Genomic DNA, 27,438 nt, shown 5'->3' on the forward strand with positions numbered 1-27,438 from the left:
ACAGGTGCTACAAGATGCCCTACTCGTTTGGGAAGAGAGTTTTGTTCACGAGTGTAACTAACATATGTGACTCTGGGAATCTTCTCAAAAACAAATTAAAGAACTGCTCACAGCTTTTAAACAAAGCAAGGAATGGGAAGTTACTGCTGTGTGGATCAAAGTGTGATGTAAAATCTTTTTCCATACTGAAGAGTTTAGTTTGGGATTTTTCTAAGAAATTACACAGTGACACAGTGTCAAATAACAAAAATGAAGGACAAGGGACAGGATGGGACCCGTTGGTATCAATTTCAAATATTCTTGCTGTTGGCCATTGTATTCTACACTTTTATTCATAATATTTGAAAGCCACAGTTTCTCTTAAGTCTTGATTTTTCTCTGTAATTCCTACAAAAAGTAAAAAGGAAATAAGCTTTTATGTTTAAAATAAAACTGATTAAAACTGATGGAGGAAAAACTGGAATGGTGACAGTAGTACTTTGTATTGTATACTTTCTTATGTGTGGTGTGAATAGGGTCATTTCAAAAGAACCTGAGTTATTGAAGAGACTTATTGTAAATTCAGTTGATTTACAGTTAAGGCAGTAAAGGTAAGTAGCTTTGATTAGGGGAAGCAGCCTTGGAAAATACTCAAACCCTCAATGAAATTTTACCCTGGCATATACGATACACCCTGGCATGTAAGACCTTTACCTGTCCTCAAATAAGGGGGAAGAAATCCTTTGTGTTTTCATAGTTAATATGAAATTATTCCAGGCTGCAAAACATCCCCGTGCTCGGCACGTGGTGCTCCACCGCAGGCTGGCTGCACGTGCTAGGAGTTTAAGTAGGTCTGGCGGGGGCCAGGAGGGGGAAATAGCAGTCGTTTTCAGGACGCCAGAAAATTGTTTCTGTTAACTTGTTTAGTCACTTTGCATGGGGACAATTGCATGATGTGAAGGTGCCTGAATGCTCCAGACAGGATGGGAAACCAGAAAGGCATAGAGAAAGCAGAGCCAGGTAAACGGCCTTTCGCATTTCCACTGAGATTTACAGCAAAACTTTCATGGCTGTGGAGGCAGGAATAGGTTGTACCTCAGCACGGAAAGTCACTGTATTTAATTTCTTCCAAACCAATAAGTGTTTTTCAGCATTTCTTCTAATTTCTGTAATCCACTTAGGTTCTGCTCTGTGTGCAGTAATGAGACAGCTCTGCTGGGATGGGACAGCAGGCACCTACTTGGTTTTGGTGCGGTTGAGATGGAGCTTGTCTGAAGAGGTTAGGGTTTGTTTTTAATAAACTGGCTCTGAAATGAGAGGGTAAAAGAAGAGCAATCGAATGCATAGGTCACACTGTTCGTGAACATTGGTGGGGCAGAAGGGGAAGCTGTGGAGGACACATGCCTGTATCTTTTGCCCAGCAAGTTGCAAAAATTAATCAGGTTGTGAAAGTAATCTGCAAAATTTCCTTTTCATGGTTTTAAAACCCTGGGGGAGAGCAGCTCTTAGTATGTAAGGTCTCTATGCTAAATGCTACTGGGTTACTTAGCTTCCAAAATAAAAATTATTTTATAAATTTTCATCAAACTTCTCTTTTTGAAAGGTGCAACTGAAATCATAAGCTTGTTTTGTGAATTTGGCCATAAACAGTACTGCAGGTAAATACATTTAGGTGTACAGTCTTGTCCTGATTTTTTTTGTTCGTTATATAAATGTTCTAAATTAAAACAGGTTAGATTGAATCATGCTGTTTACTGACCTAGTAGTCCAGACTTGATCATTTAAAGTGTCTTTAAAATCATGGTGCACATGTCTGATTGATACATTAGCTTCTGTAGTCAGTATGGTACAAGTAAACGATGTAGAAATGTGCCACGTGCGTAAAAAAGTCTGTATCTTGAAGCTTAAAGCTAAATCCCTTGTTTATTAAATCTTTCCATATATGAATTTCATCTTTTAATTGGGAGATGGCAACACGAGTTTAGAAAGCTTGTGGGTGGAATATATGACAATTAATGTTCTCTGATAGCCTAAATGATAAGCCCCCCAAAAAGTACATAAAGCTGTGAACACCTTTTTTTGACAGGCTTTGAAGACTGTGGAGGAACACACGATTTGAATCATTTAAGCATTAAAATAGTAATACTCATGGAAGAGCCACAAGACTTACCCGAACAACCAGTAAGTATATTTAAAAAGGCTAAAAATGAACATATAAAACAAATTGGTGATCTCACAAATTCAGTATACAGTTATTTTAATTAATAATGGAAAATAAGGCTTATACTTAGTATATTTATCTAGAGGTGAAAAATCATTTTGCTGTTAGTGAAATGTGTTTTACATTTAATTTTCTATAATTGTACAGGCAATAGTAATAAAAAGAATAGTTATGTATGCTTAAACTCTATGATGTTTCTATGTAAAATAATTACTTGTTATGCTCAGAAAACCAGACTCTTCCAAGCTTGTTCTAGATAAATTAAAATTCACTATTTCAATGACAGAATCAGCATGTTGGTTGTTACAGTGTATATACTCTTTAATTGTTCTTGTGCTTGAGATCTTGAAAAGGAACCATGATCCATCATCTCCACAGGTGGAAAGCATTTTTTTTTTAATTTTTAATTTAACAGTGTGTTCGAGTAGGGAAGCATGTCTTAAGTTAAAAATTGCTGTTCAGACATCTTACATATTTACAATACTGTCTATATTATCAGTAACTGATAATATCATGTCACAGAAGTTTTGGGTAGAGCGATTATTAATACAGTATGATATGAATTTAAATTTGTATTCTAAAACATAATAGCATAGGAATTAAGCAAAAAAGTTTGTATTAATATTATATTCCCAAATTAAACCTGATGCAAACTCAACAAGAAATTGCCAAGTTACTTTGAGAGGGAAGCTTACATTAATTTTGGAGACCTTTTCAAATGCACACAAAAATAGAGTAATATGCTGAGGGCAATTTGGCAAAGTTCTCACTGAAAAAATTTTAATACTTTTTTAATGTGAGAATTTTATGTTCTTCAGTTAACTAGTTATAAAATACATTGTAATGTAATTTATGCAATTTTATGACTTAGGAACAAAGTTGAAAGAAATGGAAATGTAAATTTACAATTGTTCAAAATATTGCTTGACCCAATGTGCAGATTATGTGCCTGAGTGCACAAAATGTGAAACTAATCAGCAAAAACGTATAATTTGAACTCCAGATATTTGTAGAATTTAAAAATTAATTAAACGTGTGTATCAAAAAAGGAAATATCTGAATTAGATCCTTATATAATGAAAACTGTCTTTATAAAATTTTATTCTTCAGTGCATGAGAGACAGGGTACAGCTAATTTTTGGTACGTGAAAGCATCCTCTATAAGCAGATTCTGCTATAATTTTCAGCTGAAGATTTTCTTGGTAATTTTTTCCAAGTATGTTATGGCAGTCAGTCATTCTGAGGCAGAATGTGAGACTATATTGATCACAACTAGTAAGTGAGGTGGTATTATGAGTATAGTGGCACATTCTTGCAGGAGGAAATGGAAAGAACAATCTTTTTCGTTTTTTGTAGTGAGACCATTCCTGAAACAAGTGAATTTTCCTAATTTAAAAAAAAAAAGAAAACTGAAGTCAGCTTTGCAAAATCCTATCTGCCTAGTAGCCCAATGGTGATATTGTACAAATTTGTTTGCTTTCCCAAATGATTTTGCTTTTCTTAATCATGGGAACAAGATTAGTATGTTACTTGAAAAAATAATGTTTATGGCAAACTATTGATAACAGAATCCAGAACGGAGCATGTGGAAAAGTCATCAGGCTTTGAGTTCAATATATTTTACTTAAACAAAAAACAAAGAAACAAACAAAAAAATCGGGTCATTTTCTTGTGTTGGTGTGGACTGATGGTAATAATTGGTCCAACTACATGTAGTGTGTCTTTTCTAAATGAATGTTAGACTTCTCACTTACCCCACGTACTGCCACCTGGCATGTTAAACAGACATGTTTTTTGTCCCTGTTTTGTGAATGTTTGTTCCCTTTTCAAGTCTGAATTAGAATGGAAAAGTTTCTGTGCGCACCACAGTGCTAAGAAAACAGAAACAGACATGGGAAATAAGAGAGCAAAGGGAAGTTTGGGGGGAAGTGATCGAAAGTGACCTCCTGACCTTCTCATGACAAAAAAGTTACTGATTTATAATAAGTTACTAATCTGGATTAGTTTTTAGAAGTAATCCTGTATAGGAGTCTCTCACTTGTTGAATGCATTGTGGATGCATATAGTTGATTTTTATAATACTTTATTTAATCCTTAATGCTAGAAAATTACAAAAATCTCCTTTTTGTAATGGATGGTGAGCTTGTGTTACACCCATTGCAGACATCTACTGGGTTGCTTTCTGGAACGACTTCCCGTATCAGACAGCAACGGCAAGCCAGAGTCAGTGGTAGGGAGAGCATGGTGTTGGAAAGGGCTCCAGAAAGACCCAACGCTGTCAAAAGTGTAGAGAAGAAATGATGGTCATGTGTTTGGGCTGAATATTTTTCTTAATTGAAATTGGCAGAGTTTTGCAATAAAATGTTGAGTTCCTGACTTGTGTGCAGTCCTCCATTCACAACAGCATTGCTGCAGTCTTAAGTGGCTTTGGCGGCATTTGCTCCACCAAGTCATCGCCTTGCTTGTTGGCTAGCTGTGAGTGTGGGGGTTTCCCTGCTTCTGCTCGGCCTTGGGAATTAGTCTATGAATATCAGTCTGAGAGTCGGATTCAGTCATAGAGCAACTGTTATCTTGATGTCAGGAGGAAAACTTTGTTTCTGCTTTGATTCTGACTCTGTACATACAACTGAACTCCAGCGCTGGTAGATCTGGGGCAGAAACAGAGTTTCCAGCACAAAGAATAATTTGGATTTTCAGTTATAGAAATTCGTGATTTGGGAACAGGGATCAGCTAGAATGTGTCACTTGACTTTTTTTTTTTCCTTTTTTTTTTTTTTTTTTAAAAAAAAATCAACATAAGCCCAAAACTGATAGTGAAATAAAAAGATGGAGGTAGGAGCAAAGACATACCTTACGAGATGTCATTCATTGCAGTGCAGCAGAACAGCTTAATGAGATAATGTCTTAAGTTGCTAAAGCTGAAACCTGAATCACTGAGGTAGACCACATATTTTTCCTTGTTTTAATTTCTATTCTTTCTTTTTCTTTGTTTCTTTTTTTCTTATTTTTACAAAGAATGAATTCACTTCTGCCTGAAAAGTCTTCAAACTGATCCTGTCTTGAGAGGGGCCAAAAAACCCTGTGCGTCTCACCAGAGGTTTTCAGAGGGGAGTGTGTGTTGAAAGGAGGCCTTTGAAGAGCTTTCAGCAGCCTTTTCTAAGGCTCATGCAGGAGAGGATGAATAGGTGCCTCATGTAGGGTTTGGGGTTGGAGTGTGATCGTGCAGGGCTCAGCTGGGAATATAGCGCATCATGGCAGCACTCTCTCCTTGTGCCCTGAACGTCATCCTTAAGTTATTGTTACTAGGTGCTGTTCCTGCATTAAATATGTTTTATGACACGTGGCAGGAGAAAGAGAAAATGCTTTCCAAGCCCATGAAAGAATATGTTTAAAACTGTTCCCTCCCACTTAAATTTGTAGCGTAAATTGCAGTGATTAGTGATGGGTAGAAAATGGAGTTTGCATCCCATTGAAATTTCAAAATTGTCTAAATGGTATTGCTTAGCATTAAGACGTTAGGAAGAATTTCTTTTAAAAACCTGCAGAGATGGGGACTAGCCAAGGCTAGCCAGCTGAGGCAGGGACATGATAGATTGAAATTCAAAATTGCTGTTTTGCTTGACTTACGCTGCATACTTGCACTGTGTAGCCCATGCTCCAGAGCCATTTAAAGAGAGTATGAAACCCTCTCCAGATATTTACTGATTTTTTAAATGAAATTAACTATTGACTTAAAGGAAAACTCATTTAAAATACTGTTCTCTGTACAACACCAAGGGCACGTTTCTCGCAGAGGGGGAAGATCTCCCATCGGAGGAGGACAAGGCACGATGGCCTTGTGGTGTAGATACTCATCAAGATAGAAGTTCCAGTCCAGGGACCAAAGTCGGCAGAGCAGCAGAGCAGTGCTTTGAGCTCAAGTCCTGACTATCGAGAGTTGTTTTAGGAACAGCTATTCCATTCTGGTTGCGATGAAAACGTCAATAAAACTGATGTGTTCTTGCAAAACCTCGCTTCTTTTTTTGTTTCTTTTTTTTTTGGGTGTTTTTTGGTTTTTGTTGGTTGGTTGGGTTTTTTTGTGTAAGTGAGCTGATTTCTCTGCCTGCCTCCCATATTAAAAAAAAACCACTACTGAATTGAAGAAGCCAGATCTTATCGAGTACCTGACTGGAAACACGAGCATTTGTCCTGTGAAATCTAAAATTCAAGCTGCCAACTCTATGTTAATTTTTATTTTTATCCTCAATGTAATTTTGGTCTGAAGCAGTTTGCTATTTTTTCTGATGTGATTCATTTTTTTCTTTCTCCTTTCCTTAAGAACCCTGTGGGCAGTTCGGCACCCTGAGCTACCTGGTGCAGTGTTGGTGGCTGAGGTCCCCGCTCAGGAGCGGGTGGCAGGGCCCCAGGGAAGAGCTGGAGCACCTGCTGCAGGACAGAAGGATGCCAAAAGGAGTTGAGGGGCACCATGGATGGGCAGCAGCCGTGCTCTGATAACTCAGTGCCTGAGGGAGCTAGGGGAACACTAGTCTGCTTTCCCTTAGTGTTGTAGTTAACATCGTCTTTAGGTGGGGAAGACTGATGCAATTCCTTTACGCCCTAGACCTCGTGGCAATGGGGACCAGAAGTAGCGTGTATTCCTGGCCAGGCAGGAGAAGGGCTCTGGAGAAGTCTGTGAAGCCGTGGGGCTGAAGAACCGCAACAGGAGTTAATGTCAATGCCAGTGTTACCAGCTCTTTGCTCAGGTTGAAGTGATGAATGCCAGAAGATTTGAGGCTGTGTGATATCTAAGCAGTTGTACTGCCATAGTCTCTTGTCATTGCCTTTGTCTTTTTTGTGTGTGTGATGAGTGCTAATGAACTTTGTAGCATTCTGCTGTGAAATGCCAGAGGAAATAGCTGCTGGCAAGACTAGTACAGAGATGAAAGCAGACTGAGCTTTAAAATACTGGTAACTTCATCAGGGAGAGAAGATTGTCCTTTTTAGCTTTCTACTTTCCATCCTTACTGTTTGCTCACTCCTTTCCCCTTGCTGCTGCCTTGACCCTTTATCCTTTTTTGTACCTCTGCCTCACATCTCCCCCTACCCAACAGAAATTCACCTGTGTTTTATTAATTTATTTTTTTAAAAAAGTTTTGAGCACATTTTGACCTCTCATGCTCAAATGGCATTTTCCTGGTGTTTTAGTTACACTCACCTGAGAGAGACAAACTTGAATAACATAGTGAGGCATTTATGCTAGCGGCTTTCATATGTGGCAGCAGTCTTTCTTTGACTACTGTACCCAAGTTGGGGGGCTGTAATCCCTGCAGCCTGATACCCAGCATGTACCTTCCCAGACCCTTCCCAGTTACACTGAAGACGTGCTAAACAGTGCTGTCTGCTAAGTGCCCTGCGGGGTCTGGGATGAACCATGAGTGCAGCTGGGTACCAAAGCAGCAAGTTTGGTATCTAAACACGTTCCAGAAACATGGAAGGCTGTAAAACTTTCTGCTAGAAGGAGAAGGTGGGGGAACGAAGAGCCAGTATATTACAGGAACATCTCGCTCAAAAGACTACAGGCTATAGAAACTAACCCTGTCATCCTGCCGAGGATTTCAAAGTCATCTTTGTAGCCTGCATGCAGGAAGCTGAATTTGTGTTCAAGACAGTGCTTTCTGTTGTGTAATATCCTATACAGGAACTGGATCCAGCTGCCCACCTACAAAAACAAAAACAGAATAAATGCTGTATTGTTTTTACTCAGAAATGAAAATCGGAACTCCTACTTTATTACAGAAAAAATATTCAAGTTCCTATCTTTATAATATTTAAATATAGGGGGAAAAAAGCGAAGGATCCAGGTTTATGGCAGTTGTGCTGAATCTATGCAGAATAAGATTTTCTTAAAGTTTATGGCTGTTTTATTCAATTTCCATACAATTTTCCTTATCAGACTTTTGTAGCTGTATATCCCATCATCTGTTACTTACTTAAATAACATGGCAATTTTGCTAACACGTTCAGCTTTAGCACTTTTTTTTCTAATTAGGAAAACGCTTCTTTTGAGATGAAGAACCCATGGTGACACTGGTTAGCTCTGGAGTTCAATGCAAAGCTTTCTGTATTTAAACACTAATGCAAACTCTATAGTAACCAGTGGTGATCTGCTAACGGAGGTCTGCGTGCATAGATTCTGTCAAGGATGGCTCTTGTTAGTTGTGTCTCTGAATGTTTTTGTCCTTGCAGGTGAAAAAAGCCAAGATGCAGGAATCCAGAGAACAAAGCTTGAGGTACGTAATTTTGAATTTGATTTCAGTGTGGATATATTGTTTTATTTTTCACAGAGACAGGGCAAATATGTCACTTTTGTATTTGATATAATTTTGAGATTAAGTTCCCGTTTAAAAAAAAAATTAACTGGCCATTTGGTATTAAGCTTTTATAAAAGTGGCTACAGAGAGTCTTAATTGCATCATCAAGCATCCTGTTTTTCACAGAATGTCATGAGACTGTCATGTACTGCACATAACATGCATTTATTCTGGTAAGACTCAAAATATTTTAATAATATCTGTGCTATGACTGTCAGCAAAACTATGTGGATAACTGTTTCGAGAAATTAAACCCTCTCAAACTGATAGCCTCTTCTGTTTAAAGCTGTTGTATTGTACTATTTTTAGCCTCAGTAGAAGCTTTCTGATGTGTATCGTATTTAGGAATTAATCACTATTATTACATGTAGTGAGAATAGCTATATTAAGGTTTATTCTGTTCCTGTGAGTAGTAGCAAATACTGTGAAGAAAGATTTCTTTTTGGAGCCTCTGACATCCCAGTGTGAGTGAGGAAGAAACACGTGTGCCATTCATGCAAGAGTGGACATGATATATTGAAGCCCTGATGGGGACATTAGTACATTTTTTTTTAAAAAATCGAAGGGAATACTTTAACAGGAAACAGTGAGCAAACAGTGTGTGAAATTCATTATATGTCTAAAAGTTAGAAATTTGAGCTAATCACTACAAGCTCCCTTTCTAGCCTGTATGAGGTGAGATGAACCATGTCCTAGGAGGATTTTTTCTCTCTGTTGGCTACAGAGGAGCTGAGGGCAGCACGGGCAGGTCTGAACATGCCAGAGTGAATGGTGTCGATTCTCCTTCAGCGCGTCACCCTGCTTCAGTGCAATCACAGCTTTCTAACAGGCACCAGTAGCCTCAAGATTTGAGTGTAAACATCCTTGTATAGTATTTAAAAATAGAATGGGGGGGAGGGATAAAATTGCATTTCTAACCTGATTAAATATTCTGTTTAAATATTCTGGGTCTATTTTGATAAAACTATACATGATCTTAGGTTTGACCTATGGAATAGTTTAAAACAGTTTATTAGACCTATTTCTCCTCAGCAACATGATTTTCAGTCGATGTCAGTACTCTATTTGTCTTAGCTGGATTGTGGAAGTGGGGAGGGGAAGACCTGTACCCAGTGAGGGTCATCTCTCTTGGGAGCATTAAGCATCCCTAAGAGTCTTAACACTTTTGTGAATACAGTGTGCTCTGCTGGTCAGGCTGGTCTGCGAGATGCTCTCGGTGGTGCACTGCAGCCATGGTGCAAGTGAGAATTTTTCTCTGGGTTGGTGAGAATTGAAAAATTGTAAATGATGGAGAGTAGGAGCACTTGGGATGGATGTGTCCCAAGAGCCGCAGGTGCGTGTGTTGAGGAGCAGCAGTGAGAAAGAGAGCAGAAACATGGGCTGGTATAGTATGGTCAGAAACCTTATTTTATCTATTACATTTTCCACAGGAAGTGATCACAACGAGCAGCTCTCAAACTGCTTGCAAACTGCATGCCATTTAACAGCCACAGATTGACTATCTGTGCCACAGAATCACAGCATTTTTTCCCACCAAGAGTAAGAGTAGACAAATACCCCAAGTCTGCGTAGAATTATGTTATTTTCTTGCAAAACTCATGCTTTATTATGGAAGTCTGTTCAGGTGTTCAGTATTGAGAAAGATTTCCAAGGATTTTGCTTATAAAGGTTTTCAGGGGGAAAAAGCCAGGTTATGCATTTTGGTTAAGCTTCACTCCTTCTCACCAGCCAAAGGAAGGAAACTCACTTGCCTTATAACCGAACCCATGGCTCTCACTAGCCAACTGCCCCCTTACCCTGTCCCAAGAAAGCTGCACCTCCTGCCCCAGGGGATTATCTCCAACACATCCTGGAGCAAGAGGCTGGGCAACAGGAGCCTGTCACAGCCCGAAGGAGCAGTCCGGCAGAGGATGGAGCTACCAGGCCACTGCTGGTTGATACCACACACTTGTTGGCTTCTCCTTCCCCCCAGCCTGCAGGAGCCAAGTAAATGCCACCGGGAGTGGTATGTTGTGGCCCTGCTGTCACAGACTCCCGTGTCCACGCGAGGTTGCCTCACTGCTGGGTTTGTCCCTGAAGGCCAGTGTTGAAGCATTCTTGAACTGGGTGTCACTTCTGTACTTAAGAAATGTTCGCAGGTTACTAGATTATTTTGATTTGTCACGCACCATTTCAGTTGCATGTCAATGTTTGCGTAGAGTAGGAGGTACAGATAATTTCTTAATGAAACTGCTTTTTCCTTTTATGACTGCCTTATTGGCTTTAGTTTTATTATTGCTAGTTCTGCAACACAGCTTTACATGAAAGTTTTGAGGCGTCTGTGTATTATTGTGATATTCTCAGGCTGCAGTTTTACAAGGTGAAGGAGCCAATATAACTGCTTATTGCTGCTGAGAGGAGGAGTTCTGCTTGTAGCTCAGGTGTGCACCAAGCATGGTGCTTGCTGGATCCCTCCATGAGCTGAGTCTATTCAGTATCCCAGCAAAAATAACTGCACGGTTTTTGTGCTGGATGAGCAAATTAAACTCTAATGGAGAGCCTGATGGGTGCCTGAGCTGATGCAGGGGAGCAGGAGGCCGTAACCAAGTGGCAGAAAAGAAGTTCATAGTTTCTGCTGCAGGCGGCAGCGCCAAGCTGCTAGGTCTGCAGAGCTGTCAGGGAAGCTACAGCCTTATCTTGAGAGACTAGTTGGTGAGTAAATGTGCTGGAGGTGATGACAGTTTAATGCCAAATTAGAGCTGCAAATCTCTCTCTTGGGATCTCTGTGTGAAGTATCAAAGAATGCAGAGCTAGTTTCTGTTAAGAGTCAGTTTGCATCGGTTAGGAAGGTTGAACCCAGGGGTTACAGTGCCCAAGGATGTTAATTTAAGAATTCATAATGCTAATGATTAGCCTTTGTTTGTCCTGGCAGTCATGTGAGCAACGCAGAAGTCAGCGATCAGAAACCTGAATCTTCAAGCCTTGGTTCAAACCTTCCCATGTCCAGTGAGAGTAAGTATCTTCTGGAGTTCTGCTCTCACTGTCTTTCCTCTTTTCTTCCACTGGTCTTGTTACTTTGCTTCATCAAGCACAAGCTTTGTCTCCTCCTTGTAATCCTTAGCCTGTCCTCACTATCAGTTGTAAAGTGGAAGTTGCTGTGGTGCTTACAAAGCGTTAATGCCTGATGGTAAGCAAGTATCTCTTTCTAACAGATATTCTTGTGTCACTGCCCCCCAACTTGCTGCTGGTTACTGCTATGTCTTATACCTGAGTTTTCTTGAGGGAAGGGGTTGAGTTGATCAATAATAATGCCTATTGCGAAAAAAAGATGTTATTTTTATAAATCATTGTCTCTACACAGCTGGTTGGGTCTTTTGTAATAATATGCCATACACTTAATCTTAGACTCTGAACTGTATTGAATGTCTGCAGAAATTCCTTATGAAATAAATGGAGGGGAAACTGAGGCAGAAAATAAAAAGATTGCATAGTAATTGCAATTGCAGTTTCTGTGGGATTGCATTTCTTGGGGGAAAAAGAGGGCTGGAGGTTATTCTGAAAGTAGGATTCCTGTGTAGAATACCTTTGACTGTCCATACTTACTTATAAGTATAAATCAGCTCAACTTGATTGAAAACATGTAACGTGTAACTTTCCATTGCTAACTGATTGCATCTTTACTATTTTAATCTGTGTGGTGCTTTGTGATGTTGCAGTTGCAGGAGTTACCAGAAGTTTTGGCCTGCAAAATCTGCTGCCTAACTGGATAAGTCATTTACAAATTCCAGAAGTTGCATGCAGTAATATTGTGGGTTTTCTTTTCTTTTTTACACCATTACCTAATTCTTTATACGCTATTTTAAAAATAAGAGTTCTAGAAATACCATTACTACATTACTATTCAGATGAATATGACATTCTTTAAAAAAACAAAACAAACAAAACATTTTTGCATGGGGGATGTGAGAATATCCGACAAGTGTTCAATGAAAGCCTTTAGGTCCAAAAGTTCCCAGTTTGCGTTTCCTGTTGTATCCTGTGGTATCCTTGTGCTACGTGGGCTTCACACCATGAGTAAAGGCAAACACTGAGGACCAGAGGGAGGTGATTCATGGAGCATTCGGAAGGTTCAGAGTGTGTGGCTGATGGTTTGTATTTCTCAGCTGCTTATGTCAGATTACATTAAGAGGAGCTTATTTAGGTAGCAGAATGCAAATGTTACAGTTAGGGTTGCCTGTGCAAACTAACTTGCTCCCCTTAGTGGATGTAGCTGATAAGAGAGTTAACTACATGATGATACGAGAGCAACAATAAACAGTTGTAGGACTGTTCCAGACAGGAAAAGCCCGACTTGTTGCAGTACATCACTGGCATCTGGAGCAAATCCCAAGACAAAGTATGCTGCCATCCATGACCATACTTTTTGAAGGCTGTTAATTGAGTCTCACTCCAGAAGGGAGAGGGAAAGTGCAGTCTCCTGTCATGTTGTAGTGATGGATGATCCAGGCCCCTGGACCCATACAAGAGGTACACTATTAGCCTGGATCCCCTTCTAGGCAGGGCTGGAACCTGGGTGCTTTGCCTTCTTCCAAACTGGCTTCAGATGAATAAGCTGGATCCACAGCAGCACAGCTGTGTGGGCTAAGAACTTGGGTATGGTGCTTGTAGATCCGAACTGGTAAACCCATGTAGTGTGCAGATTTACAGTTACAAAAGTCATCTAGCTTGGAGATCACTGCAGCATACTGCACTACAGGGGTGGCATGTGCCAGAGAGGCTGTACAGTGCCAAATTCTGTGCCAGGGGTCCTGCACGTCCTTGCTTTCCTAGTTTGATGGACAGCTGAGTATTTATCAGGTCAGCTCATCTAAATCCAGGGCTTTTTTTTAATGGGTCTTGGTTGAGGCATACCAACTCAAGCCCCCTTCTCCACCCAACCCAGAATGCTGTAATTAAGAACTGTGATGTATGGGGTATACCAGAGCCATAGGCAGTGCTAAGTGAGAAGATTTTGAACGTTTCCTCCTTGGATTTGCAGCCTGAGTGACTCTTTCTCACCAGTTTTAGAATGCAATTGCTGCGGATTTATTCAAGCAGAAAAATGGAAATATCCCATTAAATATAACTGCCAAATTTATTTAGAGGTCATCTGAATTTGGACTCTGAGCCTGGTGCACTGCAGCTCCTCCTGTTGTCACTTGATGTGTGGGATTAAGTTTGTTGAGCTGGGAGCTGCTCCTTTTTAAAGGAAAGCCAGATTGCTGGAGCCATGCTCTGGGTAGAGTATGTAGAAAAGGGAAGAGGAAGGCTTGGCAAAACAGGCATCTGATTTAGTCTCTGCTCCAGGACACAGGAAAGAAATGTTAAGCTTGGCGCAGATGAATACCCTTTGGCATGTGCAAGGTTTTGGGCAGGGCTGAAGTTTTGTCATGAGAATTGCAAAAGATGACGGTACCAGCTGGTAAAGAGAAAGAGCACTTACAAAGGGAGAAATAGCATTGACTGAATCATCTACCTGCTGTGAACTGGCAAGAAAAACATTTTTGTGCTGTTTTAACAGTGCATCTTTTGAGAATTTGATTTGAAACAGATATTCAAGGCACTAAAAAACCTTTGCAAATTCTATGTCTTGGTTAAAATGTACTGTGCGTGCTGATATTTAATTGTCATTATTTGTTGGGTTTGGAAATCGCCTGTGTAATTATACAAACTTTTTTTTTCCAGTTATGACATGCACTGATTATATCCCAAGGTCATCAAATGATTATACCTCACAAATGTATTCTGCAAAGTAAGTCGAACAATTGTTACTAAATTCTGTAACTCTTACTTCTTGCTGAAGTTATCTTTTTGCGTCTTTGTGCATTTCTGTAATGCTGTAAATCACCCTTCATATCTTCTGGCAACAGATACTCGTTGCTGCGGACGCTGAAGCTGCTAGAAGCCACCCTTTGGCTTTAGTGGCTGTTGTCTTATGTTCAAAAGGATAAATGATTCACTTTAAGTAATTAACAACATAACAGTCTTGTTGAATAATGCCCATAATATTTGAGGCGTAAGCAAACTGGACACAAGTGAATATAAGGGGAATATAGGATTTTCTGGTCATTTACCACATTTGGGGATCTTAATAGTTCTTTGCATTGCAGCATAGTAGGCCTTAATCCCCCATGCTTGCTTTTGTGTAGTCTCTTTCTGTGTTCCAGTAGTTTTGGCACACACTACTATATTGCATTAGCTTTAGGATTTGGTGTTGTGAGGCATGGTAAGTGAAACGAATTGCTTGTGCCTACTGGAACGGGGAGTTTGCTCTTCCCCTCTCACCCTGCCCTCCCAGTCCTGGAATAAGCACTGGTGCTCTGGCATCATGGAGGAGAGAGTTTCCCCTGGTGTCACTGCAAGAAACAGTCAGCATATATAAAACCAAGAGCCTGTCATATTGGGAAACACAAGCAGGTATTACACTAAGAGCACGTGTCAGTGTGTATTGTTTCTTCTTCCTAAAGCAATTTTTTTTACGTGTCTTCTGGTTTGGAAGCTGAAAGATGCATAATGTAAATAGTTCTTTTTTACTTTTGTTCTTTCTTTTTAATAAGGCCATATACACATATCCTTTCTGTACCTGTATCGGAAACAATGAGCCCTTACCCTGGTCAGACTCAGTACCAAGCACTACAGCAGTCTCAGCCCTACACCATCTACCCCCAGACCACCCAAACCTACGGACTACCTCCTTTCGGTAAGAAGTAACTTTTCAAAGACTTCTCAGTGCCTGCAATTATTGTCTTATGTCTCATTAAAAAGCCAATGTTAAGTTTAACGAGGTGTGTTGGAGAGAAGAGTTGTAGGAGAGCACATGTCTAACTTGAATTGTAGATTAGTATCTACAGTACTGATGGGTCTTCATATTATAAAATAATATTTCTTACAAAGCTGTTTTCCTGGCCATTAATTTGGATGTCTCCCCATGAAGGTTGCCAGATCGTTCTTAGTTTGGATTATAATTTTCTCCAATTGTGGTATAGCTGTGTTTGTGCAGTTTCCTTGTCAGTGAAATCACACAAGACTCCATACTGTAGCATCTCTGCTGAAGGTTTTTTCCTTTCCTTTTTGCTGACCAGGATTAAGACTTCTTTGTTATTGCATCTTTTACCAAATGTAGATTTCATGCTAAAATGTCTCCAAGTTTACTAGGCAAATAAGTTTGCTTAAGTTGCTCTAATACTTGAGCCCTCAATTAGCCATTCCAGTTTTTGCAAATAATTGAAGGATAAGAGTCCTGTCGTAACTGAGCGGCTAAAGCTCGATGACGGGGTTTGAGCTATTCACCCTGTACTTTCTTTACAGTGCATGCAGGGAGAGATGCACCTCTGGGGTGTTGGCCTGTTTTAGAAGGTAATGGCCATCTTTCTCCATGGTGTATAAAGGGAGTTCAGGATGAGTAGTACAGACAGAAAACATCTAACTTCTGGGTGGGTTAGCTAGTGAAAGGAGCTGCCTGGTCTTTCCTTGTACTTTGTACATTAAAGTGTCAGGCACTGGGGAAAAAACCACATGACTGACTATCCCCTGCATGTATGAAATTTTATGACTGATTATTAAAAATTAACATTTTAATTTCTCCTTTCATTTTTGATGCTGCCCTGCATGTTTTCGTATGTAAATATTGTATATTGTTGCCAGCTCTCAAAAGTGTATGGTGGCGGAGGCTGTTTTGTCCCTTAGCACCTAGCTCTAGGGAGAGGGGAGACCACTTCCCTTCCAGGCAGATAACCTGGGGGAGCACCACGTTTGCTGTCAGTGAGCTGTGCAGCTGTGAGATAGCCGTGAAGAGTCTGTCTCAGGGGCTTGCAGTCGTGCTGCATAACTAAGTGAAGGGAGCCTCTTCCAGGTCTATCTGTAGTGCTAAAATCTTAGTATCTTGAAGTGTAAAAGGATGAGTTTTTCCTTAGCTGAAGAACTACATGTCTTTGAATAAAATCAACAACACTTACGGCTTTTGTTAGCTGCTGACAGAGCAAAGACTTTTATATAAATTACAAAACGATTGATTCGTCGTGGTATTTTTGAAAGATGGTGTAGAAAAGATGATACAACGAGGCTCAGTTTTATTAGACATAAGTTACATTACTAATTCTGTTTAAAGTAATATGGCACAAATCGTTATCTTCATGAGAAAGGTCAATATGTAAAACGAATCTACATACCTTTCTTCCTTTTTTTTTTCATGTGTACACAGCTAGGATTCATGAAAAGGAGTTTTCTTGTGGTTGAGGGATCCTTAGGAAGAACATGGTGGTTTTGTAGTAACTGGGATGCAAGGGTTTGATCAAACAGTATCTCCCAAATCTCATTTGCCCTGTATTAATGCTGAGATACATTGTCCTGACTGATCACTTGAATACCATAAAGTGGGAGCTTTGCAGGGTGTAAGTGTTGGGCTGTTTTATTAGCAACTCAAGGCCCTTCAGGAGAATAGGGTCATTTGGGTGACTGTTGGTATTTGCTGCTTCTGCATTTCTAGCTCAGCCCCTGCGAGTAAGGTTCAAGTATGACTGCCTTTTCAGAGATTTTTAAAAACAACCAACCCTCCCCACTACCTGGCATGACGGTGATCTCAGGATTTCTAGTGGGCGAGGGCCTTGTTGTCTCTGTGTTTCGTGTCCTGGGGAGCCGCAGGTCTCTCCCTTTTGTGTTTTCTGAGCTCCCTTCATTCCTCCGGGAGAGTTTTTCCCTGGAAAGCTGAATCAGTGCAGGGAGGTCTGATGCTGTGTCCATACCCAGGGCTTCAGCTGCCAGTGCAGTTTGTCTGCTATTTTTCTAAACACTTTGCTCCTTGTCTTTTTGCACAGTTGTAGTGTTGGGTGTTGTCACAACAGTCTGCTACCTACAAACTGTGCCCAACCCCATGTTACCGTTGCTGGAATGTGCTTGCCTTCCCTGGGTTTCTGCACTTTGGTTTCAGTGCCTTGTTGCACTAGTCTTTGCTATATCTGAACAGTGGCAAGTGGTTTTCTTTACTTCATTTATTTGGTGTTTATTGATAGTTTGTTGTGAACGATGCACTGAGGCTGCTTTGTATGTTCTTAGGTGTTTTATTGTGGTGTTGTTTTTTTTTAAAGGCAAATACGTGTAAGTATGTGGAATGCTCCCTTGAAGCGTTAGGCCAAGATGTTTAAAAAGGTGTTTTAGACTTATCTCTAAATTTTCTGGGGGGAGGGAGGATGTAGGGTTTTTGTTAGGTTTTATGTGTGTGTGATGTTTTGTTCGTGGTAGTGGTGGTGGCTGTATTTGGTGGTGGTGGGGTGTTTGGTTTTTTTTAATCCAAAGGCACTGGAATTTGGGGGTGCTTAGCTGCTTCGGTGTTACACTCTGAACGTAACAGTAGCAATTCTTCTGAAGACCAAGGCAAGAGATCAGCATTTTCTGTTGACTTCATAGGAACTTTTGTCTGTTAAACATCTTTTGAAATGTGATCAGTTACTGAAATGTCTTGGTATGGATTTTGAGGTCTATTATTAAATACCCGAATTTTTAGTCTGAATTTAAGTGTTAGGAAGATGTTAAAAGTCGTATTTCCAGTAGTGGAAATCATACTGGAGTGGTACCTGCTCGATCATACTGACCTTGCATGGTGTGATGGACAGGTGGAGGGTAAAGGACTGAACATGCACAGTGCAGAGGAAATTCTACAAATTGTTTCTGCTCACAAGATCTCCATTGAACAGGTGAGGACTTGGCCAGCTTGGTCAGATGTTTTCCAGCATCAAAAGGCCCGTTCCAGAGGTTTGCATGACTTTCTACTGTGTATTTGTTTCTGTGCCAAAAAGAACAAAGCAAATGTATTTTAAGTATGAAATTCAAGCAAGCTGACAAACACAAGCATAGTCTTGAGATGACTCAGGTCAGGATGCTGCTTTCAGAGAAAAGATGACCTATGCTCTTGCCAGTTTGTCACCTCTCCTTGTGTGATAATACTTTTTTGGTGGTGTTTAGTGCATTGTTCTGCATGGGACATACTTGTGGTCTGGAAAGATTTTGTTAAAGAAGCATTAAAATAAGAGTAGTGACATACAAGCTGCGTATGTGTGGCTGTAAGTTGGTGTTAGAAACACTGTGGGTGTGATGGTTTACATTAACTCAAGAAAAACCTACAAGTGATGGACTATCCTGTGTGGGGCCTTTCCACATACGTAGACGTGTCCTGTGACATTCTTCTGCCCCAGCTGTGGTGCTGCCGTTGGACTGGAGGGGGTCTCGTTCCCCCTCGCCCAGCTTCTACTCTGTCATCCTCAAGGCTGTGCTAGCGTATAAGTGCTGCCTTGCAGAACAAGAGGGAAGGACATGTGCCACCAGGCCAAGAGTGTGCCTTGCTGTATGGAAAGTAGAACGCGTCTATACTGAGACAGTCATGGAAAGCAGGGGCTGAAAGATGCCTTAACACACAACCTGAGTCAGCTCTTGCACTCGCATTCAACCAACCCTGTGAACACCTCCGACATGTCTGATCTGGTGTTACGCTCCTCATGTGATAATTATCCTACAGCATTCAGAGTTGGTTTGTCACCGTTACTAGGCACTGTGACCATCTCATCATATTGCTGTCTGCTCCTTGTCCGTCTTGCGCTGTAAGGAACTGTTGGTTACTGTCCTATCTAAAAACTACACACCCTTTTCAGACTAAACAAATACAGCTATTCCCACTCATCTTACAGGATCTGTTTCCCATATGTTTTATTCTGGAGTTTCTGCGATATACCTACAATCTTTCCTAAATCAGTCTTTCCCTTTTGTTTGCTAATTATCACGGTTCTCGAGGTTTGAAACAGTAACGAAGACGCAACTTGAGAGTTGAAGAATCAAAACCCTGGTGTGGCTGTACGCATAGGTGAATTACTTAATTTGACTCATAGGTGACAGTTTGAGATCAGGTATGTAAATAAATCAAAGAGCCGTTGCAGAATTTAATTCTGATAAAGCTGCAGCATGGAGCGAGCTCTTGGAGTTGCTGCTCTTGTCCAGCTCTATAGAGTCTCCCGTGTCTTCTGGGTAAGAGACTTGGAGCTCGTAGCCCATGGCTCATCCTGCTAGAGCAGGTGAAAGGCTGCAGATGGCTTTCGCAGCCTTGGTACAGTTTTTTGGGGGTTTAAGAAGGAGGGTGCTCTTTTGGCTGGCCCTGAACTTTGTGTCTAGCTCCAAACGTCCTTTGTCCCTCTGCTTTGCACACTCCTGCTTGTTTTTAAGTAGATCCTGTCAAACGATTCTTGCTTTCTAACCAGGGCCAGGGAGAAATGCCTTTGACTTTGGCTGTACGTCTGGAAACACTTAAACAAAAGCCTGAAGAGCCCTGAAGAACCAGGCCTGAGCTGAGCTACTTCAGTCGGATGCTGTTTTCACCACTGTTAGTGCAGTAGATTAGACGTTAACACGGCACCTGAGTTGAAACCACACTGCTTATGTGTGCCTTTTACAGATGAATTACAGTCACTTTGCTGTCTCTGCTTTGCCCAGTGTTGTTACAAATGCTTTCCAAAATGGCAGGAAATGTAGAAGAAACATTCAGATTTTTTTTTTTTCCCCCTTTTTTTTTTGAGCTCTATATTCACTGTTATCAGTCTATGAAAATTACGGACTTGTGGCTTGTTTTAAAATATTCAACCCAAAGCCCAGTGAAGTAGTGGAAGCGTTGACCTTGACCTTAATATATACCAACTTCAGCCTCGCTATGTAATAGCTGAGGTCATTTGCAGTGCTGTGCAACTCAGCCCAAACATCAGAGGGATTAGCAGTTCCTTTATACCGACGTGGCAGTGAATCTTACTGTGACACTAGCAGATTTTTAGTTGAAAGGTTTGGAAATTGGTCTTGTTGGTGCAATTAATTTTCTCTTTTTCAGCCAGTTTTGTCAGCAGCTCTAAGCCATGCACAGCCTGACAGTCAGCACTTACTGTTGCAGAAATTAAAGATTTTCCATGTGTGATTTGTTACTTGCTTTTGTGACAAGCAAAAATCTTAATCTGAGGTAGCAGCATGCCGTTTGGTCCCAGCATATTTGTTTGTAACTGGTCCAATTTATCTGATTCAGGTGCACTGTGGCCAGGTATGAAACCTGAAAGTGGTTTAATTCAGACTCCATCTACAAGTCAGCACAGTGTTCTTACCTGCACTACAGGGTTAACCACAAGCCAGCCCAGCCCAGCACATTATTCTTATTGCATTGAAGGTAACTTGGCATGGTTTTTATCTGCATCTCTCTCCACCTAATTGAGTCCAGATACCACAATACAGAGGCTTGCACGTTTGTTCTTGGTTTGTGCATGCTTCTTTATGCTTTGTCTCTTTTCTCTTTGTGCGTGTGTATGTGTTTGGTTGGGTATTTGCTACATACCTCTGTATGCACCAGGCTGGCTTGTTGGTGCCATGCTGATGGACTTAACAGGGTGAAGAGCAAATGGGAAGGGAAGAGGAGACTAAATGTTGTATTCTTGCATGCCTTTACCGGGAATGCTTTTGCAGCTCGAGCTCTTTGTTGGTGGTCTTTAGCTTGATGTCAGGAAATACGCTGACATTGGAAATTTTTTTTTTTTAATACACTCACACACAGAGCTTGGTAGATCTCCTAGAAAGTGAATTTCTCAGTACAGAACTAGCCTAAAAATATACCAACTGCTGGAAGTGCCACATCTAAGAAGCCAGGTGCTGAATTTCACCAGCTTTCAAAGCAATTTTTAGGAGTAAATGTGCCATTTAGCTGAATAATGGAATATTGTTGTTTATGGCAAATATGTGCAAACTGATACTTTTTTGCTAGGCAGGATTTTTGCCATTTATGTTTGGGTGATGAATTGTGAAAATTTGTCTCTTTCTCTTCCGTTTTTAAAAAGCATTTCAGGAATTCTTAATCTATTTCTTGTGTGTATTTTCATAGAATAATTCAGGGTCTTCAGGAGATCTTTAGTTCAGTCTCCTGCTCAAAGAAGAGTTGACACTGAATTCAGAACTAGGTTACTCAGGGCTTTATCTAGTTGGGTCTCAAAAACCTCTGAGGATGGAGATTTCACAAATTCCAGTGCCTGACTGTCATCATGGTGAAACTTCTTTTCTTTTGTCAAGTCAGAGCGTCCCCTCTTTCACATTGTGACTGTTTCTCTCCTTCTCCTGGGGTGCACCTGCAAAAAGAGCTTGGCTCTGTCTTCTTGATAACCTCTGTGCAGGTACCAGCAGGCTGCTGTCAGGTCCCCCAAAGCCATCTCTTCTCCAGGCTGGACAGTCCCACTCCCTGTAGCTGCCCCTCGCAGGGCACATGCTCTAGCTCCCTTGACTCTTTTGGTGACTCTTTGCCCGCTGAATTTTATCAGTATGTTTCTTGTGGTTGAGGCTTCAAACTGAATGCCGTATCCAGATGTGGTCTAATGAGTGCCAAGTAAAGGGGAATAACTCTTAAAATTAGCAATAAGTGGGTTTTAGCATATCTTTCACTGATAGGAAGGCCATGCACTATGTCATAGTACTTGCTCAGCTTGCGTCATTGTGACAGTAGATGGCCCAGCGTAATGTTTATCCTTAATTTACTTTTCACTTGTTGACTTGTTGACTTCTTTATAACATGAGCAATACAACACTGGAAATACTAACTTCCTTCAAACATAACTCTCGTCCAGGTACTCCCACTGGCAGAATGAATTACAGTGTTTTATAGCACCAGCTTTAACTGCCAAGGGTCAGAAATGGTTCTGTATAACATGACCCTTGGCAGGTTTGCCAGTGATGTGCCACGGCGAGCATGTGAATCCCTGGGGATCAACGGGGTGACAAAGCCACTGTCAGGCCTCGCTCCGCAGAAGGCTTTTAAAACATTTGATCCGTGCTGCTCTGAGAATGTGTGATTTGAGGACAGTTTCCCTTCAGGCTGCCCTTTGAAAGTGTGGAAAAAGTCACCTGAATTGTGTAAATGCTATCACTTTTCTGAAAAACTTTTTGCAAACTGGCAGGAAACTCTTCCTTTTTTGGATTTGCTGTTTCCTTTTCATCAAATTCGCAAGCAGCCCACTGAGGGGTCAGCTCAGCTAATTTGGGCTGGTGCAAGGGAGGTGGTAAAGCAGGAGCTGGAAGGATGGACGAAGTTGCTTTCTTAGAAAGCTCTTGAAAATCTATCTTTTCTCTCCAATCAAAATAGTAGGGTGATACACAGTTGTACAATGCTGCTGTCCCACTGGAGGTGTATTTCAGTGCTTGGATATGGTTTAGTCTGCAGATGCTGGACTGAAGTAATGTGATACTTGAACCCTGTAAATGGTCAGACGCACTTAGTGACTGAGAATTTTGCTTTTTGTACTCACCTGAGCTATGGCCATGGTGGTATGTCACAAAGGTGCTTGGAAGCACTAGGAGGAATGTGGGTCGTGTGGCTGCTTCTTGCCTTGCCTCTTCCTTCCCTGTAAGAGGAAAGCGGCTAAGTGAGACATAAAATGCATTAATTGCAATTTCCCTTCCCAGCACATGAAGCAGGTTGAAACATCTTCGAAAATGACTGATGCAAAACCAAATGGGATGAATAAGGCAGGGGAAGTAGGGTTATAAGGTCTGAGGACGAGGTCAGGAGGTGGGGGAGAAAGAGAGGAGAAGAGAAAAAGAGTCATGGCAGCTTCAAGGCAATACTTGTGTTTGCTGGTCTTCTAAACCTGAGACCATGAAGTGGTCCCTTTTGGTACATCTGTGCCAAATATTTTTGCATGTTTTTGGCCCATTCACAGGTAAAAGGAACTGACCCACAGCGCAGAAAGAATTGGTTAATCTGTGTAGTGGGAGCTGTTTATAAAGATCTGATGTGTAACACTGTATAGATAAAGGGTAATTAAAAAATAAATGTTGGAAGGAGACCAGAGTTAAGATAAACAATGAAGTTCATATGAGGGAATCTGTGTTTTTACCAGAATCCCAGCACTTGGAATCTTTTTTCTGTGATTTCTTAACTTCTATCTCAGTGGAGAAGCAGCCTCTTCAGAGCACTACAGATGAGAATTGCTTTCTGTTTGCTCTCTGTGATAATCTTGAGAGAGGTGGTAGAATAATCTGTCTTCTAGATAGTTCATCTCCTCCAGCTTCATGGCAGGTTTGTTCTGCGTTAGCGAGGATCTTTTCTGGCTTCTTTGCAGTGCCCTAGGAAGTGACGTTTTTCATAAGGTAATAACAGCCTTGATGATTTCTGTAACATGTATAGTTGGAAGGAGTTTTATTTGGAAACTAACCCCTGTTCTCTAGCAGTTGCTTATGAGGAGTATCTGTGATGGGTACCTTACTCACAGAGCTGTGCTTCTAGTAGCTGCATAGGTACTCTAGGTACTTGAGTATCTTCATTACCATTACTGCTGTTCAGTGCAGCCTTTTTCCCTTTTTCTAAATGTTCTCCCCTAAATTTCTCTCCCATCTGTTTTTGAACGCTGCTGCTCCTATCTATGAGGGGATTCCCAGGGGCTAATTGCTTGCCTTCATTTCTGCTTCTGCAGAGAAGCCACCCTTCACATTTCTCACCTCTTATAAATACTTTGTATTTCTGCACCTCTTTTAAGTTATATTTCTTTTGTTTTTCATCTTTTTTGAGGCATATTTTGGATCCATTCCTCTTTCCAGGAGCTGTTCACCAGGTAGTATCTGTGCTTTGCCATAACACAACATACATTGATTAAGAGTTTGTGGTGGGATCTGTTTCCCTGGGGTAGAAAGACTGAAGCCTTCAGAAGCTTGAGTTCTTCAGTCTTGGGGTAAATTCTGCATGGGTGTTATTTGCAGAAAGTGAGGGCTTTTCTCAGAGTGACGGTAAACAGGTGGTACTGTGGATTTCTGCAAGTCTTTTCATAAGCATGTAAAAGTGATTTTTGGTTTTATTTGTGTGCAGAGAAAGAAGGTTTAGCAAAAGAAAATATTTCTTGGTGGCACCTGGTTTAGTACATCCTGATTTTGTTCGTGCTGATTTCATTATTTGTTTTCACTAACCCTTGAGTGTCCCAAAACCCCATGTGGAGTAACGTTTAATGGAGTGGCCCTGTGGCTGTAAAACCACAAAATCTGCTAAATGACTAGTGTTCCCAGAAAGTGCTCTAGCAGCCTCTTTTGTGTTTTGGAAGAACCGAATGCAGTGACATGAAGGCTATTAAACATCTTAACATTCATACTAACAACTATATGTCTCTAATAATTTGTCCTACAAGCTGTTGACAAATTATTTCAGAAAGTCTCATCCAAAAAACAGTTGTAGTCTCACAGGGATATGGGGAGATACGTTCGCTTTCTGTAGTAGGAAGCACCCTTTTTGTACTATTTGAAATATTTTTACTATTTCCTTAATTTTTTTTAATCTAATTAGACTAAATATGCTAAGTTCAGAACTGATTTAACACATTCATATCCATTTTACTGATTTATTCTGATTAATTTTCAACTGCTAATAATTGAACATCGGAATGTGATTGTTGTCTTCTCAAAACTTTTAGTAAAGACGAGAAACCATTTTAATTGTACTCCAGTTGCTTAGCAGCCATGGAGGGAAAAGGTTTCTGGAACATTTGAAAGTACTGTTTTTAAAGATATGCTAGCTCTCCTTCCCTGTAAGCCCAGTTGAATTGTAACTGGTTTCAAAATACACCCCAACTCTTTTTTGGTTGTTACAAGCAGAGTACTGCTGGAAGCACAAATGCTTGCACATAAGCCTAGTAAGTACTTATTTCACAACTTGGATTGGTCTTGTCTCTTGTGCTTTTCTAGAAGCATTTAATGCAGTAATTCTTAATTTTACAGCATCAACTACCAATGCCAGTCCAGTCTCTACATCCTCAACTGTTGTCAATATTTCCACTTCAGCAGTAGCCAGCATCTCACAGGTAAAACTTCTTCCTTGTTATATTTATGTGCAGCATCTTCTTCACCTTTGTTTAGCACATTACTCAAAACTAACAAAGGAAGGCCAACTATTTGCATCACTTCAAATGGAGCACAATGGATACTAGGGTTATAGGGCTCAGTATGTAACTCAAAGTCTCTCTTTGACCATGATGCTTTTCCCTTTGGCCTTCACAGCAAACTTACTTCATCTGTTCAAAGCTGTTTCCTTGTCTGCAGATTGTGTGGTGAATCTTAAACAGGGTACTGAGATGTGTGCAAGAGAGACAGTGGAGAAGAAACAACAGAACTATTTTGAGAACCAAACCTACAGGGAGGATTATAGGTGGATGTTTTTGGAATGCCTTTGTTCTCCCTCAGCAAGAAAAGGAAAATAGGTTGTACACAAACAAACCAAACAAAAAACCCCCAGTAAAGTAGGAGATGCATTCTGATGCTGCTAGAATAAAACAAAGTCAAAAAGCCCTGCAGCTAGCACAGAGCCCTTCCCCCTGACTGTGACCTGCTGTGGGTAATACGTAGCACTGTCAGCGATTAACTGTCATTCTGAATATTTAGATATACAAAGGAACCCTTCAATGTCACAACCTTGCAGAAGGAGAATATAGGAAGTGTGGAAAATGCAATGGATGCACAAAAATCCTTGTATGCTTATGCTGTTGCTTTTTAAGGTTCTTACATTAACATAAACTTGCTTGGAGCTGTAAGGGGAAAAGAAGATTTTCTTTCAGTAGTGCAGACCGAGGTATCTGGTTCACAAATGCAGGTTGCTCTTTGAGGGAATTGGGAGTGCACAGTGTGCCTGAAGAGTGTGACGTGACATTTGGGGTGGCTGTTTTCTTTGCTATCAGTAGCAGAAACTAAAATCCTCAAGCACAGCTTCAGGTCCTCAGTGATCTCCTCCTAAATGAGTAAATAGTCTTCATAAATGGCTATCTTTCATCACAGCATGCAAAATAATTGCTTGCTGAAGTCAGGACATGAGTAAAGGCAGTTTATCCTGTAGCTCTTGTGGCCGGGATTGCACCCTCAGCCAGTGCCAAGACCACTTTCTGTCACTGTCAGTACATCTGGTATCAGAAAGCAAAACGCAAGACAAAACCACGAATTCCAGAACACAGACAGTGTGGACTGATGCCGTGGCATCCACTCAAATACTCTCCTGTTACTGTCACATCATTCATAATGAATTCATTTTTGAAGAAACTGGAGGCAGGAGTGGCCCTGTGATTGCTGCCCTCCTGTATGCAGAACCTGCCTGTGCAGGGGGCCATTGGGAAGTCAGATCTCTCAACCCTTTTTTGGGATGTCTTACATATGCAGAAAGAAATAGCATGAAGTCAGACTGTGCTTTTTCTGGGATCTCTCTTTGACAGGCATATTCTAGCATAAAGGTCATGTTAGTATAGAATGTTTTCTGAAAGAAGTGTCCTATCATAACCGATCCTTTCCTCTAACAGGAATATCCTACGTACACGATCCTTGGCCAAAGTCAGTACCAGACGTGTTACCCGAGTTCTGGCTTTGGAGTCGTAACACCAGCAGACAGCAACACGGAGAGTACTGCATTAGCAACAACTACGTATCCAACCGAAAAACCAAACGCCATGGTGCCTACGCGGACGGTGCAGAGACATTCCTCTGGTAATGGTTGGATCTTTAACAGGGTGGCTGCAAAATACCTGTGATAAACAGTACAGTGGGGAAAACTTTTTTCCAAAAGGTAACCACGGCACCTTTGTGTGCTGGCCTGGATAGGACATTTGCCTTCCATTGTCAGACTGGTCTCGCTGGTGGGCCAGCCAAACTTACATGCTGGAAGTTTTATACTGCTGCAATTCAGGAGACATCTACCACGTGCTCTGAATGCTGTAGGGAGAGGGAATTCCAGGGGTGACTTGAAGAGTTGCCAACTGGGGACCGTTGATTCTGTCATGTGTTGGGGCTGGGTGTTCACTTGGGCTACAGGGCAGTTGATGATATCCAGTCTCAATAGCTCATGCTAGCTCTTTC

General features: G+C 41.0%; 1 protein-coding gene across 2 annotated transcripts in view; it reads left to right on the top strand.

Moving 5' to 3' along the window:
* Positions 1 to 2,127: 2,127 nt before the first annotated feature.
* The window catches only part of EYA3 (EYA transcriptional coactivator and phosphatase 3), a 37,567-nt gene continuing 12,256 nt past the window's right edge, over positions 2,128 to 27,438 (top strand). Inside the window, exons 1-8 of one of the 2 annotated variants that reach the window (XM_009582968.1) lie at positions 2,128 to 2,160; positions 8,426 to 8,469; positions 11,462 to 11,541; positions 14,254 to 14,320; positions 15,126 to 15,268; positions 20,615 to 20,752; positions 25,324 to 25,406; positions 26,886 to 27,069. In XM_009582968.1, the coding sequence (XP_009581263.1) occupies positions 2,128 to 2,160; positions 8,426 to 8,469; positions 11,462 to 11,541; positions 14,254 to 14,320; positions 15,126 to 15,268; positions 20,615 to 20,752; positions 25,324 to 25,406; positions 26,886 to 27,069 (772 nt within the window). The remainder of the gene's footprint in view (positions 2,161 to 8,425; positions 8,470 to 11,461; positions 11,542 to 14,253; positions 14,321 to 15,125; positions 15,269 to 20,614; positions 20,753 to 25,323; positions 25,407 to 26,885; positions 27,070 to 27,438) is intronic. The other variant, XM_009582969.1, reaches the window with a different exon arrangement.

Source organism: Fulmarus glacialis, unplaced genomic scaffold, assembly GCF_000690835.1.
Source record: "Fulmarus glacialis isolate BGI_N327 unplaced genomic scaffold, ASM69083v1 scaffold34138, whole genome shotgun sequence".
NCBI classification, from domain to species: Eukaryota; Metazoa; Chordata; class Aves; order Procellariiformes; family Procellariidae; genus Fulmarus; species Fulmarus glacialis.